This window comes from Betta splendens, chromosome 10, assembly GCF_900634795.4.
Source record: "Betta splendens chromosome 10, fBetSpl5.4, whole genome shotgun sequence".
NCBI lineage: Eukaryota > Metazoa > Chordata > Actinopteri > Anabantiformes > Osphronemidae > Betta > Betta splendens.
Window position 1 is genome coordinate 14,696,819 of NC_040890.2, and position 13,753 is coordinate 14,710,571.

Here is a 13,753-nt window from a genome sequence, read left to right on the forward strand (position 1 = left end):
CCAAACAAAATGTCATGAGGTATTTCTACAAAAAATGAACAAAATTAAACTTGGAAACGAGCAGGAGGGGGCGATTCAATCAATTAATATCTTCTGTTTAGATGATGAAACTGGAGGATTTTCAGCCTTGCAAACTCAAAGTCATCACGTTGAGTTGGTGTGTGTGTGTGTGTGTGTGTGTGTGTGTGTGTGTGTGTGTGTGTGTGTGTGTGTGTGTGTGTGTGTGTGTGTGTGTGTGTGTGTGTGTGTGTGTGTGTGTGTGTGTGTGTGTGGTTCTCAGGGAGCATCCATTCCATGTGTAGCTACATCCACAGCTGTGTACCTCTGAATGTTGCCATAGGGTGCACACACACACACTAAAAAGAAAGCAAGAATTGAGCCTCCGCCGTCACTGCACCTTTCTTTACTCCAGCAAACGGCCGCCTGAGCCTTTTGCAAATGGTTCCAAATCACCGCACGATCTCCATCTCGGCATTCAGAAACAAATAACCGTCCATTACATCTAAACAGACACTTTACTTTTCTGCTCAGCGGTTCATCGATTGGCTGCCATATGGTAAGCACAGGTTGTTATGGATTACTAAAATAATAAAAGGCTCCTAGCAGCCGCTACGTCTGTGCTGCCGCTTCGGTTAGTGAGTCACCGGCCCTGAAGACGGAGCGAGAGCCGGGTCCTGGGAGAGGAGGACTATTTCTGTGTCGCCTGCAGCCACTGACACAGCGCGAGTGTTTACTGCTGTGCCGTGCTGCCTCTCACAGTGGGAGCAGTTGAAGGATGACGACTGACATTACTCTGCCTCCAGCCTGTAGCAGGAACAGTACAGGGAGCGCTTATTTAACCATCGGGTCACCAGACTGACTGCAGCATCGGAGGACGGTGGCCGCCGACCGCAGTCTCGCGCGCCGCCCGTTGACGTGGCGTCGATTTGCGACGGCGTTTGGAATAAATGTCTTTAAAGGCAGCAGGTGTCACGTTGTTGTAATGCACAAAGAACAAGGAGGGGGCGGAAAAAAAAAACATCTGTATTGACGTCGCACCAGTACGCGCATGTGCACACAAGATGGCACTAGCGATACACGTGTCCTCAGCAGCGCGCGCGCCTCCGTCTGGAGCGGGGAGAACTATTCCTTCAGGTCACTAATCTAAATACAGACACTCCTCATACATTGGTTTTCACTCTCTGCTGCCCCAGAAATAGCAACTCGTGGATCTAAACGAACAGGCCGTAATTTGAATGAAAATAAGCAGCTGGGAGTGAAGTTCCCCAGCGTGTTTGATCGGTAACGACGGGAATGGACTCGCGCGTGAGCTCCGGTGACCGCGGCCGCTCCTCGGGCCGGAAGCCGAGGCCCCGTTTGAACCGAGCGTCTCACCGAGCAGTTGATGCCGTGTCCCCTCCTCATCCAAACAATGATAAACAAACAGCACACGAGGAGCAGGTGGGGGATCTCCCGCAGTACGTAACGCATGGGAGAAATCATTTGAAATGATATATTCTTTCATTCCGCCTGCGAGGGAGGGGTTCACTGTCACAGACGCGGATTTGGCTCGTATCTAACGCAGGCGGTATCGAACCACTTCATACATCGCAGCGGTGCAAATTATCCCCCATTTATGTGGATGCATACGCCTAAAAAGCCGTACATGTATAATCAAAACACTATTTGATTTTAAGTAGCTCAGCTTTTTTGCATATTCAGAAAAAAAAATCCACAAACTTGTTTTCCCTATTTGCAGCCGTCTTCACGTTCCCACTCTGAAATCCCATAAATAGGCTAAATTAATTTACTAAGCGTCACATTATTTACACTGCTAGATGTGTGTATACAAAATATCATATCTGGCAGTGTAAATAATGTAATGCTTAGAAACCATGGAGGCAGAATAGAAAAGGCTGCGTTGCTTTGCTGTAGATTCAACGCAGTTTCCTCAAGATGCTTTCACTGACCTCTGGAGATTTGTGTACTTTTGAGCGTGCGAGAACTGAGCTTTTTCCAAACCCGGCTTTCGCATACGTTCCGCTGCAGCGTCTCTCTCTGCGTCTCCATCTTGATGGCTTTTAATTGTGAGACGTTTGTACTTTTTGAAGTTTGACTTTCACGGTTGATGTTTGACTTCAGACCCAGCAGGCACGAGCCGCTCTCAGGGAGCCAGCTGTAATATCTGTATCAGCCTCTCCAGTCAGGGTGAGCCATCCCATTCAGAATGACTCTCAGGGCTTCCATGGCAATTTACTCTCACGACTACACAAAAGAGTCCTCAGAGTCCTCGGAGACCTCGACAGATAGACAACTAACAGCTAACAGCATCTTACGAAAAATAACACTTCACACCTTTTCCAAACATTGCGACTGCGCGCGCTGTTCGACAGCGGCAGCGACAGCAGCGCGATGAATGCATCCTTTGTGATAAACACTTGACTATTTGATGTGATAAGCAGGAAAATGGTGAGGAATGAATTATATAAACACTGATTTTATGAACTTTTCACAACTGCCTCGAGGGCTTTGCAGTACACTTGTCAGTTTATTTGAAGTATGTTTGCAATTATTGCATTTGTTAACTCATGCCACTATTTTTTACTTGACATGTAGCTTTGGGCCATTGACATTATTGATTTAAAAATAACAATACTGTAGCAGCCTGAACTCCATTCATGAGCATATCCATAAAACATTTACATACAGCAATATGTTTCACCCTCTTTTCCACAAAATCCATTTCACTGCCAAATATTATTGATATCACTGACATTATTATCCCATTGAGTCAACATGAGTCAACATCCAATGTACGGAAAGGTATTTTTATTTCACTGTAAACAAAGCATTGTTATGCATCAGGTTATTAAACAGAATAAGAGTATATATGCTTAGATTTTTAATTTCTTGCAAAGCGTTTCTAATAATGAGCAGCGGGACTAATGGAGGAAAGAGACGGAGATCTGTTTGTTCCACGTAATGAAGGAGACGCAATCAAACCAGCTTTCACACAAACACCTTCGGGCGTTAAGTTTCTTTCAAAGAATCACCTTCTCTTATATGTTAGTACAACTGAGGATATTCAATAAATCTTAATAAAAAAAGGCAAAACAGGAAATAGAAACGTACGCAAGACTTCAAGGCAAACTAGGACAACAAGACTGCTCCATTTTTCTCTTTCTGTTTAACTTCTGAAAATCTCACATAGCTCCAATACTCTCGGGTGTTTATGCACCTTGTTATTCTGACGACAGAACATCAATTACAAATGCCTATCCCGCGTACTTATCTGTTAGCTGCAGATGAGAGTTGTTTCGGCACGACAGATTGAGATGCGGCGCCACAGATTAGAATCGCCTCTGCAAAGAAGCAAGTGTTTGAACAGTGGCACTATTTAAAGCATCCTGCGCATTGCAACAGCAGCGCGAGCCGCGGAGGATAACACAACAGTAAGTACATCACAAAAGACAGCTGAGGTCTGTGCATCTTTAATTATACTGTGTTTATGATGCCAAAAAACACAAAGAAAGGAATTGACATAATACATAGAGACATTCAGGAAAGTCCAGACGCCTTCAGCAACTTCTTCTGCGTCTCCATTGACATTTTAGCAGTTTTATGTATTTTTGACTTGATTTAAATGAAAAGAAAAGGCTGCAGCTCGTGTTCTGATTGTGTCTGGGTTTATATATTTCATTCTATTGTGTTGCAATGACTTAGGCAAGTGTGTCTTTGCCGTTCTAATAATGTTAATGCTAAACGAGTCAGGTGTTGCTATGCTGCGAGCGCATATGTATTACAGTAAATGTGACAGCGTCTTTGAGCCTATTAAAAGCACCGCCAATGCATCACAAGAGAAGAGCAGTTAGTTTAGTGAATGGCGCTCATTCAGCGGCGTCTAAGAACAAGGAGGGCGAATAGGTGGATAAGCGGAGAAAATTAGACAGCTGGAAAAGATCAAAGCCTTTTAAACGCTTCAAATGCCATTTAGACTGTTTAGAGTGATTCATACTCAATGGGCCAACTTTCAGATTGGATAATTACTGTGTGCAATGGACTGCTATGGTCTCCCAAGTAGCCTGGGATATTTATCAAAAGGAGAATTAGCACCTGCAACAAGGTGCTGCGGTCCCGGACCCGGTCCCAGACCCGGTCCCGGACCCGGACGCCTCAGATCCTCCCCAGCATGCGCGCGATCCACCAGTTGCACGGCATCACGATCTGGCAGATGACCCGCCCTCCCTGGTAGTAGTAGGGCCACGGGTTGAAGCCGCCCAGGGGCTCGTAGTAGCGGCGGCAGTAGCGGTAGCCGCGGCGGCAGTGCTGGCAGCAGTAGCCGTGGTCGTCCAGGCGGTTGTCCAGCTCCAGGCCCACGTCTCTCTGCGGGGGGGGGGGTAAGGTCACACACGACAAACAGCAGGAGGTCAGCACTGTGCGTTAAAAGCAAGCGAGAGCCCGAAGATCGCAATGGATGTGTGCGAAAATGCAAAGTTGTGTTAGATTGCTTAGATAGCGGCGCCGTGATTCAAGCTCCCCGGCATAAAACGGGATCCAGCGCCCTTGACCTTTCTATTATACGTGGCGTGACTGCGGGCTGCACATCTCTGAGCGCGGGCGCCATCTTCAATCACGGCGACCCTAATGCCGGTAGTTAGCAGCGTAATTACACTACTTCTTTCATCTCTGACCCCTTAACTCCCCCTGACCGCAGCCCACACTCCGCACCAAAATGCTGCTCCTCCTCCGACAGAGCATTCAAAATTGAGCTCCCCACGTCTTGGCTCCCTCCTCCTGACCTTGACTTTAAGTGCGCGGCACATTCCTAAAGCAATTAGCAGAGTAATGATCGCCTAACAAGGATTCTTTCATTTGCTCTCGCTGGCTGCCTCTGAATTTATAGAGGGGCCAAATGAAACCCAAACGAAAGGTAAATTGGGTAGAATTAATGGCCCTTGGATTTTTCCATTGTGCTGGGTGGTTCATGCCCTCATAGACTTGTGGGGGCTGAGTGCCATGCCTTTGATCAAGAGCAACTCCAAATGGGGTTCGGAGAAGTGCCACTTAACTCACCGCACGCGCCGCAGCAGCGCCTGCCCTCAGTATGCGTTTGACCACATTTCAGTCTCTTTTAGTAAATGAATCCTCAGAGACGGTCCCCCCGCGCCGTCTTGTTAAACGCCTCGCATCCTGGAGCCGACAGGCTGCGCTGACTCCGCATCCGGGGCGAGCGGGCATCATTCTCTGCAATGACTCAGCTACGCGCACCGGCGCAGAACAAAACACGTCCACTGTTGGGAATAGGAAGTGTGTGGGAATTGCCGGGGAGGCCGGGGGCCCGCTGGGGCGCACGCCTCAGTCCCTCCAGTCCTCTGCTGCATCAAGAGCGGAATGAGGGGCTTTCACACAACCCAGTGCAGAGTCAGACTCATGCAGTCGCACGGCGGCACATTCGCTGCAAGCTCGACGAGCACTCGAATGGGCCCGGAACACGCGGACGGGGCCTGACGGATGATGGGTACGCTTGATTTATGTCCGCTGCGGAGCGCAGGTAGGGTGTTAATTATTTATTGTTTCAGTCAAGTTTCAGGTCATCAGCTTCCAGGCAACAATCTGTTATGGAAACCGCACAAAAGCTGTCGGTGGAACCAACAATGACCTTATCTGCGTCTCACAGCCTAAACTGGGACGCCACCAACCCCGGACCGCTGGTACTGACAGCGAAGGAAATATTTTATTCAAATGTGTTTATGAAAACAAACAGCCAATAGACAGCATTGTACCCTAAAGACAATTAATCAGAGCTATCCTTTTATAACGGAGGGTACATATTAATCATCCCGGCTCCGTGTTGCCGTCCCCAGTGGGATGCTGCGGTGATAAGAATTGTTCACCTTGGGAAATCTGAGGCAGTCACTCACAAACAAGCAGCATTAATGAAGAGTAAAAGCCATTACCCCTGTGCTGCATCTGATTTCATCACGCACACACACACACACACACACACACACGGACACCTCTGCGCATAATATGAGGCACTGGAAATGAATGAGTCTGCAGAGTAGAAGAGTGCGTCAGTCATTCAATAAGATGTAACGAATCAAAGCACGACTCCTCTAATCTCCACACTTGTTGGTGTTATTTCACACACGCTGATCACCGCTCTTCATGAGCTGGGAGCACATGCCTGGATGTGTTATTAAATCTCATAGCAGAGCTCATCACATTCATTCAGGGATCAAAACAGCAGAGATAACATTTTTGTTTTATGCGCTGCTTTGTATTTGAAACAGTTTTTTTATTATTTTTTTGTCATGTAGACACACAGGACGGCGTTACATATGAAATGCGTTGCTGTGTGTCCTGATCTGTGATTCTCATCGCACCGTGTCTCTACAGTGATGTGGAATAACAAAGATACGCTTATGAATAATGTAATTGAATGAGATAGTCATGTATTTCAGTAAACTCTGCTGGTTTACCAAAGCGATAAGGGGCTTTAGCTTCAGTGTAACCATTTCTCCGAGGCACAGAAAGGCTCCCGCATTCATGCGTCTGAATCCTTCGGAGATTTGCTCCTCGGCTGCTGCGGACCCGTCTGACCCTGAGCAGGTTCTTCCACAGGTCGGTTCAGCGCAGACTTGCTCGCAGGCTGGAACACACACCAAACGTGTGTGTGTGTGTGTGTGTGTGGACTCGGTTCATATTGGTGGCCCGTCCTCGCTATGTGGGTCAAGGACAGTGGCATCATCCCTTCAGTCCTGTCAGATTGTTGTTACACTGTTTGAAATTTCCAGGGCCGCCTCTGATTCGCGCGTCAGCCGCCGCAAAGGTCAACTTTATGTATCCGCCGGCCTCCGTCGCAAGGACTCCGGCCGTTATCCCGCGCTGCAAACGCGTGCCGCGGGAGCTGTGACTTGTGAGACGCGCATGAAGGAAACGCGTGCGTTTTATGTGTCGCCGTGAAGATGGATGAAAGGCAGGTAGAGAGAGAGAGAGAGGAGCGCGTGTGCTCGCTCGCCCGGCCGCTCGCTCGGCTTCTGACTGCGCGCACATTTACATGAAGCGAAATGAGAAAGTGAAAAAAGTAAAAAAATAAATAAAAAGGGCTCGGCGAACACATGTGGCGTCCCACTGGCGTGAGCGAGAGTTCAGACTCCCAATTACAGACCGCTGCCTGCCCTCCGCTTGGCCACAAAGGCCTTTGTTATCGCCGAACCCACAAACAGAGCCTGGATGTGCTGCCGGAATGGATTGCGGTGGTGTGCATTACTCAGCTGATAGAGGCAGAACGTTTCAAAAGGCGAGCCGAGTTTTTCATCCCCTGGTATGTTTTAATTGCTTAGTGCTGCATCTCCTGCCACAGACGATGAGGGAGAAGACGGAGGAGCTGGGGGTGAGGGGTTGTGGGGGGGGGGGTGGATGAAGACTGAGGAGATGAGCGGGAGGTGTTTCTGGGACGGGCCTGATAAATGTCAACATTATAGGACGTCTCATTTCTCTGCGTGTCTCTCACCGCTTCTCATTGCTCTGAGGAGCAGACTGAGCCTGACTCATTATCCTTGAATTTAGCTTCAGTGGCTATTCACCTGCAAGTGCTGAATGTGTGTGTGTGTGTGTTGTGTGTGTTGCCCGTATCTTTAGTGCGCAACCGCTGTTTTCTTGTGTTTGTGTGAATGCATTATTCATGTGTAATATACTGCTTTATGTGACTTTCCCCTCAGAGTCGGGGATAATTAATCATACGGCATTGAATGGTTTACATGCAAAACACCAAAATATGCCACTTGACCTTTTCCATTCATTTTATACGCTTTGATAATTAAAGCATCATTAATAAATGTGACTTATCGCCGCGGCAATGAGTGACCTTGAGAGGACTCCTTTGTACAGTGCTTTTCACCGCCTCGGAAAAAAGGAAGTGAGAAAAGGCTCTAACGGGTGCTGTAAGGCACAAGTTGCTGCCTTTGAAAGACTGGATATTCCTCTCAATTAATGGAGAGACATTAAGGGAGTCTTCAATGAACTGGCCTTACTTAAACAGATATATAGAGCAATTGCTATGCCCTCTGGTGCACAAAGTCAGTTTTAACATCAATTAGTGAGCAATTTATATGCAGACGGAGTCGAGGAGGCGCCGGCGCTGACTGAAGTCGCTCCGTTGGACGGTGGGTCCGAACTTACGTAGTCGTTGACGGGAGCGTGGTCCAGGACGTCGCGGGCGAAGCGCTGACCCGCGGCCTCTGCGCCGGGCGCGTCCACGCCGTCCGCGTCCACGCCGTCCGCCTCCGCGTCTGAAACAGAGGAGCAACGCGAAGGCTGACGTCTCAATTAGCCACGCCCACGCATCCGTCAGAGCAGAATCCCTTAAATGTTGGGAATTGAATTGCTTTATTGATTCACGTATAAAATTCGTCTAATCTAATTCAGTGGTTTTTGCGTGTGATGGAATAACATCGCTCGGCTGACGTCGCGGCGGCTCGTTTCTCGGCTGCCTGGCTTGTGTCGCCGCTGAGCGTTAGCCTCCGTTAGCCGCGTTTGTTTAAAAGCTGCCGCAGCGCGACGCGCTGACGCGCTGACGCGTTGCCGCGTTGCCGCGTTGCCGCGCACGCGTCAAGCCAACGCAGAGAGGCTGCTCTGCCGATTAGCCCCGGCACTTCTCCTTCCGCTGACCACAGCGTTTAACCCGGGCTACATGCTCACATGGCTGGGACCCCACGCGGCTCCTGTGGACGCCCTGTGGGGGTGAGTGGGCTAAAAGCCTGCTTTTAAAGACAGAGACGCCCCCCCTCTCACCGCTCAGGGGGGAGGGATGCATCCAGTGGATGGGCAGCTCCTGGCAAATCTCCCAGATCTTGGAGTCGAGGAGGAAGGCCGGGTTAACGATCGGCTCCTCAGCGGGAACCCACACTTGGGACTCGTCCACCTTCGCGTCCACGGCCTCCGCCTCGTCCACCTGCTGGAGAACACAGCACGGCGTCAGACGCTGCCCGGGACCCACACAAAGCGGCCCTGCGCTCGCTCCCTCCTCCCCTGAGTCCCTCAGCAGCTTCAGCCTCCATCCTTTTATGCATCACCTCTCTGTCCGCCGAGAGGGCGGCAACCTCCCGACTCCTGACTCCCTCGTCTCCCTCTCTCTCCCTCCCTCTCGCTCGCCCTCCTCTCCAGCCGCCGGCGTGCTCTTTCTATTATACATCATTGAAATTCACAGACAGTGATGATTTGACTTTTAAATGACTTTAGAAGTGGTCTTCATTACTCTGAGTGTGGCTGCAATATCGTTTAATGTGACAGACACAATAAAGCCTTGCATTCTCCTCCTTTCTCCCCCTCCTCCCCCTTCGCCCCCCACCCCCCCTCGCCACAATGCTCCACTTGGCACCCAGCACAATCAGTGGGCTTAATTTGTTGATACTGTAGTTCATGAGCTGTAAAGTAAACTATTATTACTTAATGATAGGACTACATGTCAGTGTTGTCTAATAGAGACATATGAAGGGGATTCGGTAATGCTCTCCCCTAACAGTGCAGATATTTATTTTCTTCATGTATATGTAAATATACACACAAACAAACCCCTCTTCCCGTCCTCTTGTTAATTAGCAACCCCGAACAGAAAACAGTTCACTTGACAAATGTTTTTACAAGGTGATTTTCTCCCAGACTAAAGCTTAATTGCACATTAGTTAAGCTCGACGTGGATTCCTGAGGCTACAGAAGGAGCGCGAGCCATTTATCCTGGGTCGCGCCCCCTCCCTCCCGTTCGCCCTCTGTCACTCTCCCCTGAATTAGAATTTGGCTTTGCGCGCCGCACCTTGTTTGTCATCGGGCGACACGGACGTGACCTGCACAGAGGCCGAATAAAAAAAAAAAAAAAAAACAGGAAAGAAGACTTAAGCACATTCTGTCACATCAAAGATTGTGTTTTGGCTCAGGAGGTGTTCAGCCAAGCTTTTGACACACTTTCCCTCACTTTTAAGTGCTGGCCAGAAGACTAATGATGACTCGGAGGACTGGTGTAGCCAGGCAGTGTGTGTGTGTGTGTGTGTGGGGGGGGTTCTCTAGCGTCGAGCTGGTTCACTCACTGGTGCACTGGCTGCAGAAATTACAATCAAACTCAAGTAACACAAACAGCCCTCTCTAATTGGAGCCTCTTAACCACTGGAGCCAAGTGAGTCTTCGCTGGGAAGTAAATGGAGGTCACGACACGGGGGCTCGAGACGCGACTTTGACTTCACAGCTGAGATACGGCTCCAATGAGTTGTAGGAGAGCGTCTGCGAGGGGGTGGGAAAGGTCAGCGCTTCAGCATGGAGCAGAGGCTTCGAAACGCTGGCTGACGAGCGCTCAGACGCCGTGATTACAGGCCTCGGCTTCCTGCACACCTTTGACGGGCTTTTCTATTTCGCTATTGACAAATTATATATTATTAGGACACAAGCAACTTTTGATCAAGTATCGGACCTTGGGAACGATGCCCCTGGTGCATGTTCGCCTTCTGCAGTGCATAACTTAATTATACAGTGGTGCTGTAGTAAATGAATTGACACTCTACTGCCCCTGGGTCCCAAGGAGCCGAGGGGGGTTGGGTACTGTCTACATGAGGCATTGTTTAAAGTGCTGGGTTGTTTGCTTGAGGTAAACAAAGACTTGGTCATGACACCCAGGCGCGTGTTCTCATGATACACAGTGCGGGTCCATTTTCAGGGGAGTCGATCCCGGAGCTAGCTTGTTCCCAGCTGCGCGGGATGCTGACAGTGTGTTTAAGTGTGCGCCCAAGTAGTCACCGCTTTACCGAGCTACCTACAGTAAGTGTGGACGACTGGTGCGACTGACGCTCACGTCTTTACACGCGAATATGTCTGCAACTCAACTTTTCATTTGTCCCTGCAAATAAAGCCTCTGACTAATATCTGAGTCATACGTATTTCAGTCCTGCAGATGAACACCAGATAAAATAAACAGCAGTTTGTGCTTTCGGGACATTGTGTTGTGGTTCTCTGCTGGCAGCTGTGTGAGTGGGAGGCTTTTGGTTGCTGGGTGAGCTTTAGACATCCATATTAAGTGGTTTATTTAATGGAGCAACCAGCATCCATTGAATATGTTATGAGGTGTGAGGGAGGTAGATGGTGATTTTCATGTCAGACTTGAGGGAACCTGAATGAAGCCCGGGGATTACTCCCTCACACGTTTCATAGAGGAGCTAAATTGAAAAGGGAGGAAGAAAAAATCCTGGCAAACAATTCATGTTTGTCACCTGGCTCTCCCTCGCACCGGCTCCAGTTCCTTATCAGCCCTTTGCAGTTTGTCCGCACTTTTTCCCATTGTTTATTAGCTCTGCTCCGAAGGCGAGCGGCTGCTCTGAACTCCCTCTGCTGAAAAGGCCCCCCAGCCGGGTTAAGCTACGGACCATGTGTGAGATTCCTGTGTTTTACCACCTGAGGAGCAACTTGTGCTGAACTTCACCGGCATCACATGTGGCTGGGTTGTTTTTTACTGAGAACAGATCAGCGGCTCTGTTTAATGTGAGGACAGACCTTGGAGGTCAAGGCAACCAACCAACGGGCCGGTCAAGCAGGGTTCACTGTTTATTACCTACATATGTTCCAGCAGTTCTTCAATGAAAGTGTCTTCTAGAGTCAAAAGCAGGTTATAGTTGGTTTATTGAACAACCTAAACTCGAACCGCATCTCAGAAATACCGTTGCCTTATTTTGTAGAACCAATAGTGCAGAGTTCTGTGTTTTACTCATAAAGGCTCCTGTAAATGCTGCTAGAAGCCCCAGTCACTTTCCTGGCCTCGGATAATTCACTTTGGAGCTGTGAATTAAGCCAATTAGGCTTCACAGTGCACAAAAAGAAAGAAAGCAGTGGCACGGACATATGGTAGTGCTTGGGCAATTAGTACGTGTTAACGTGGATCAGACATTACAGAGATGACAGGAAGAAACAGAGCCGTTTGGTTCTTATAGTTGAAGCTGAGACGGAAAGGGTTTTGCCTGGACCGGCGACTGTTCTTCAGCTGAGGCGTCAGACATTTGCCAGTCGCTACGACATGAAATGTAAATGAGCGCGCGCTGGAAGTAAAGACATTCGAGAGAGGGATTTTCTCTTTGAACATGGGATCCACTCAGTGAATTGCACTGTGACACGGAAAAATTGAGAATTTTGATTGATTGAATTCCTTCCATTCCTTTCACTGAAGTTCACACGCGACCATAAGAAGCCGGAGAAGTGAAATGAATCGCTCTAAACTTGGAGAGGGAGCCTCGTGAATTTTACAAAGAAAACATCTTTTAAAAAATACCATTTTAATGGCTTACCTCTCACTCAGACCTCTCTCGCACCCTTCCCCCTTTAGGCTATTTGGGTAGAGCCTTTGGAGGAGATGATTAAAAATTAATATTGGCTCAAGATTGACAGCAAACACCATTTGATGTGAGCCACAAAGAGGCTACGGGTTTGTGGGCAGCTTTCTGACGCTTTCACGGGCACCCAGTTTATTTTCCAGCGAGAGGGGCGGGCGAGATAGCATAAGATAGACAGGCTGAGGATCCGTGTGCTGGTAGTCTTCCTACAATATGCATGACAGCCTCTGTAGGACTACAGACGGCCGGGGGGGAGGCATACAGTACCAGCAGCTCAGTGTCCACCTCTGCCACGCTGGGTAGTTTCCTAGTCTGGGTCCTGATGTAGCACCTCTGATGTTGGGCAAACCGGATACCAGTGATTCCCTTTGAAAAAGAAAGAGAGACCAAGGAATGCTCAGTAATTCAGACATATGTATCATTCATTAGCCTTCTGTGATGTAGATTTCCCAGAAGCACCGGGGGCGATCATTTTAAAACGCTCAACTCCAATCAAAGCTCTTAAAAAAGTCAGATAAGTTAAAACCTAATGAGCGAGAAAAGGTGCGTTTTGATCTTTTCCTCCGTCTCGCGCGGAGCGCGAGTTGAAAGACGGGCGCGTTTCCGCGTAGCGGCCGCTGAACCGGCGCCGTTGAAGCCGCCGCCACTCCGCACGCAGCCGAGTGCGGCGTCGCCCTCTTTAGCCCCGCTGATGATCCTCCGCCACGTGGACCCGGGCTCTATTCAGGATGACACACACAGCCTCAATGGTCAAGAAAGATCTATTAATTCTCTGGCTGCCATTCTCCGTTAATCTAAGATATTCAGGCGGAATAACTCTGAAAGACTGTCTGCAGATTAGATTGTATCCAATTTATTTTCTGCAGAGCGGAGCTGCTCATTCAGCATACTGTATTAGGATACGTGGCAGGATCTACATCTGCCACGGCTGCTTTCAAATTGCATCTACCGAAAATTGTATGAGCGCTACCATGAAAATGGACTTGATTCAATCAAAATTTAATTACAGCAACACGGTGATTGCTGTGACATCTCCTTTGAATTGGCTAACTTGACCATGTGGCTGCGATTTCTCCATTTTCCGCGGCGCTGTCACTCTGAAAAGCAGATACCGAGCCGTACAAGACATGATACAAAGTGATGCTTGTCACAATGTGCCGCGTGTAATTTTGACTGTGCGGAAAAAGGATGGGCCAATAATAGTCTCAAGCGCAAAAGCATAATGTTTATGCCGGGCTTTTATTGTGATGAGTCTCCGTGTAATTTGGAGCCACTGTGTTGGCGCGGCGCGGCAGAAGAGAGGAGGGCGACGCTGCGATGAGATACAGTGATTACTGGGCTTGGTCAAGCAGAAAATGAAGAGAGACGCATTAACATAGGGATGAGAAATGGAAAAGTGATGTCGTTTA

The 13,753-nt window shown here is 48.7% G+C and overlaps 1 protein-coding gene across 2 annotated transcripts in view; it reads right to left on the reverse strand.

Moving 5' to 3' along the window:
• Positions 1-2,788: 2,788 nt before the first annotated feature.
• Positions 2,789-13,753, reverse strand: part of tnmd (tenomodulin) — a 35,172-nt gene continuing 24,207 nt past the window's right edge. Inside the window, exons 4-7 of one of the 2 annotated variants that reach the window (XM_029165750.2) lie at positions 12,612-12,710; positions 8,776-8,935; positions 8,164-8,273; positions 2,789-4,362 (exon numbers count right to left, since the gene is read on the reverse strand). In XM_029165750.2, coding sequence (XP_029021583.1) covers positions 4,153-4,362; positions 8,164-8,273; positions 8,776-8,935; positions 12,612-12,710 — 579 coding nt within the window. In that variant the 3' untranslated portion in view covers positions 2,789-4,152. Of the gene's footprint in view, positions 4,363-8,163; positions 8,274-8,775; positions 8,939-12,611; positions 12,711-13,753 lie in introns of both variants that reach the window. The other variant, XM_029165749.2, reaches the window with a different exon arrangement.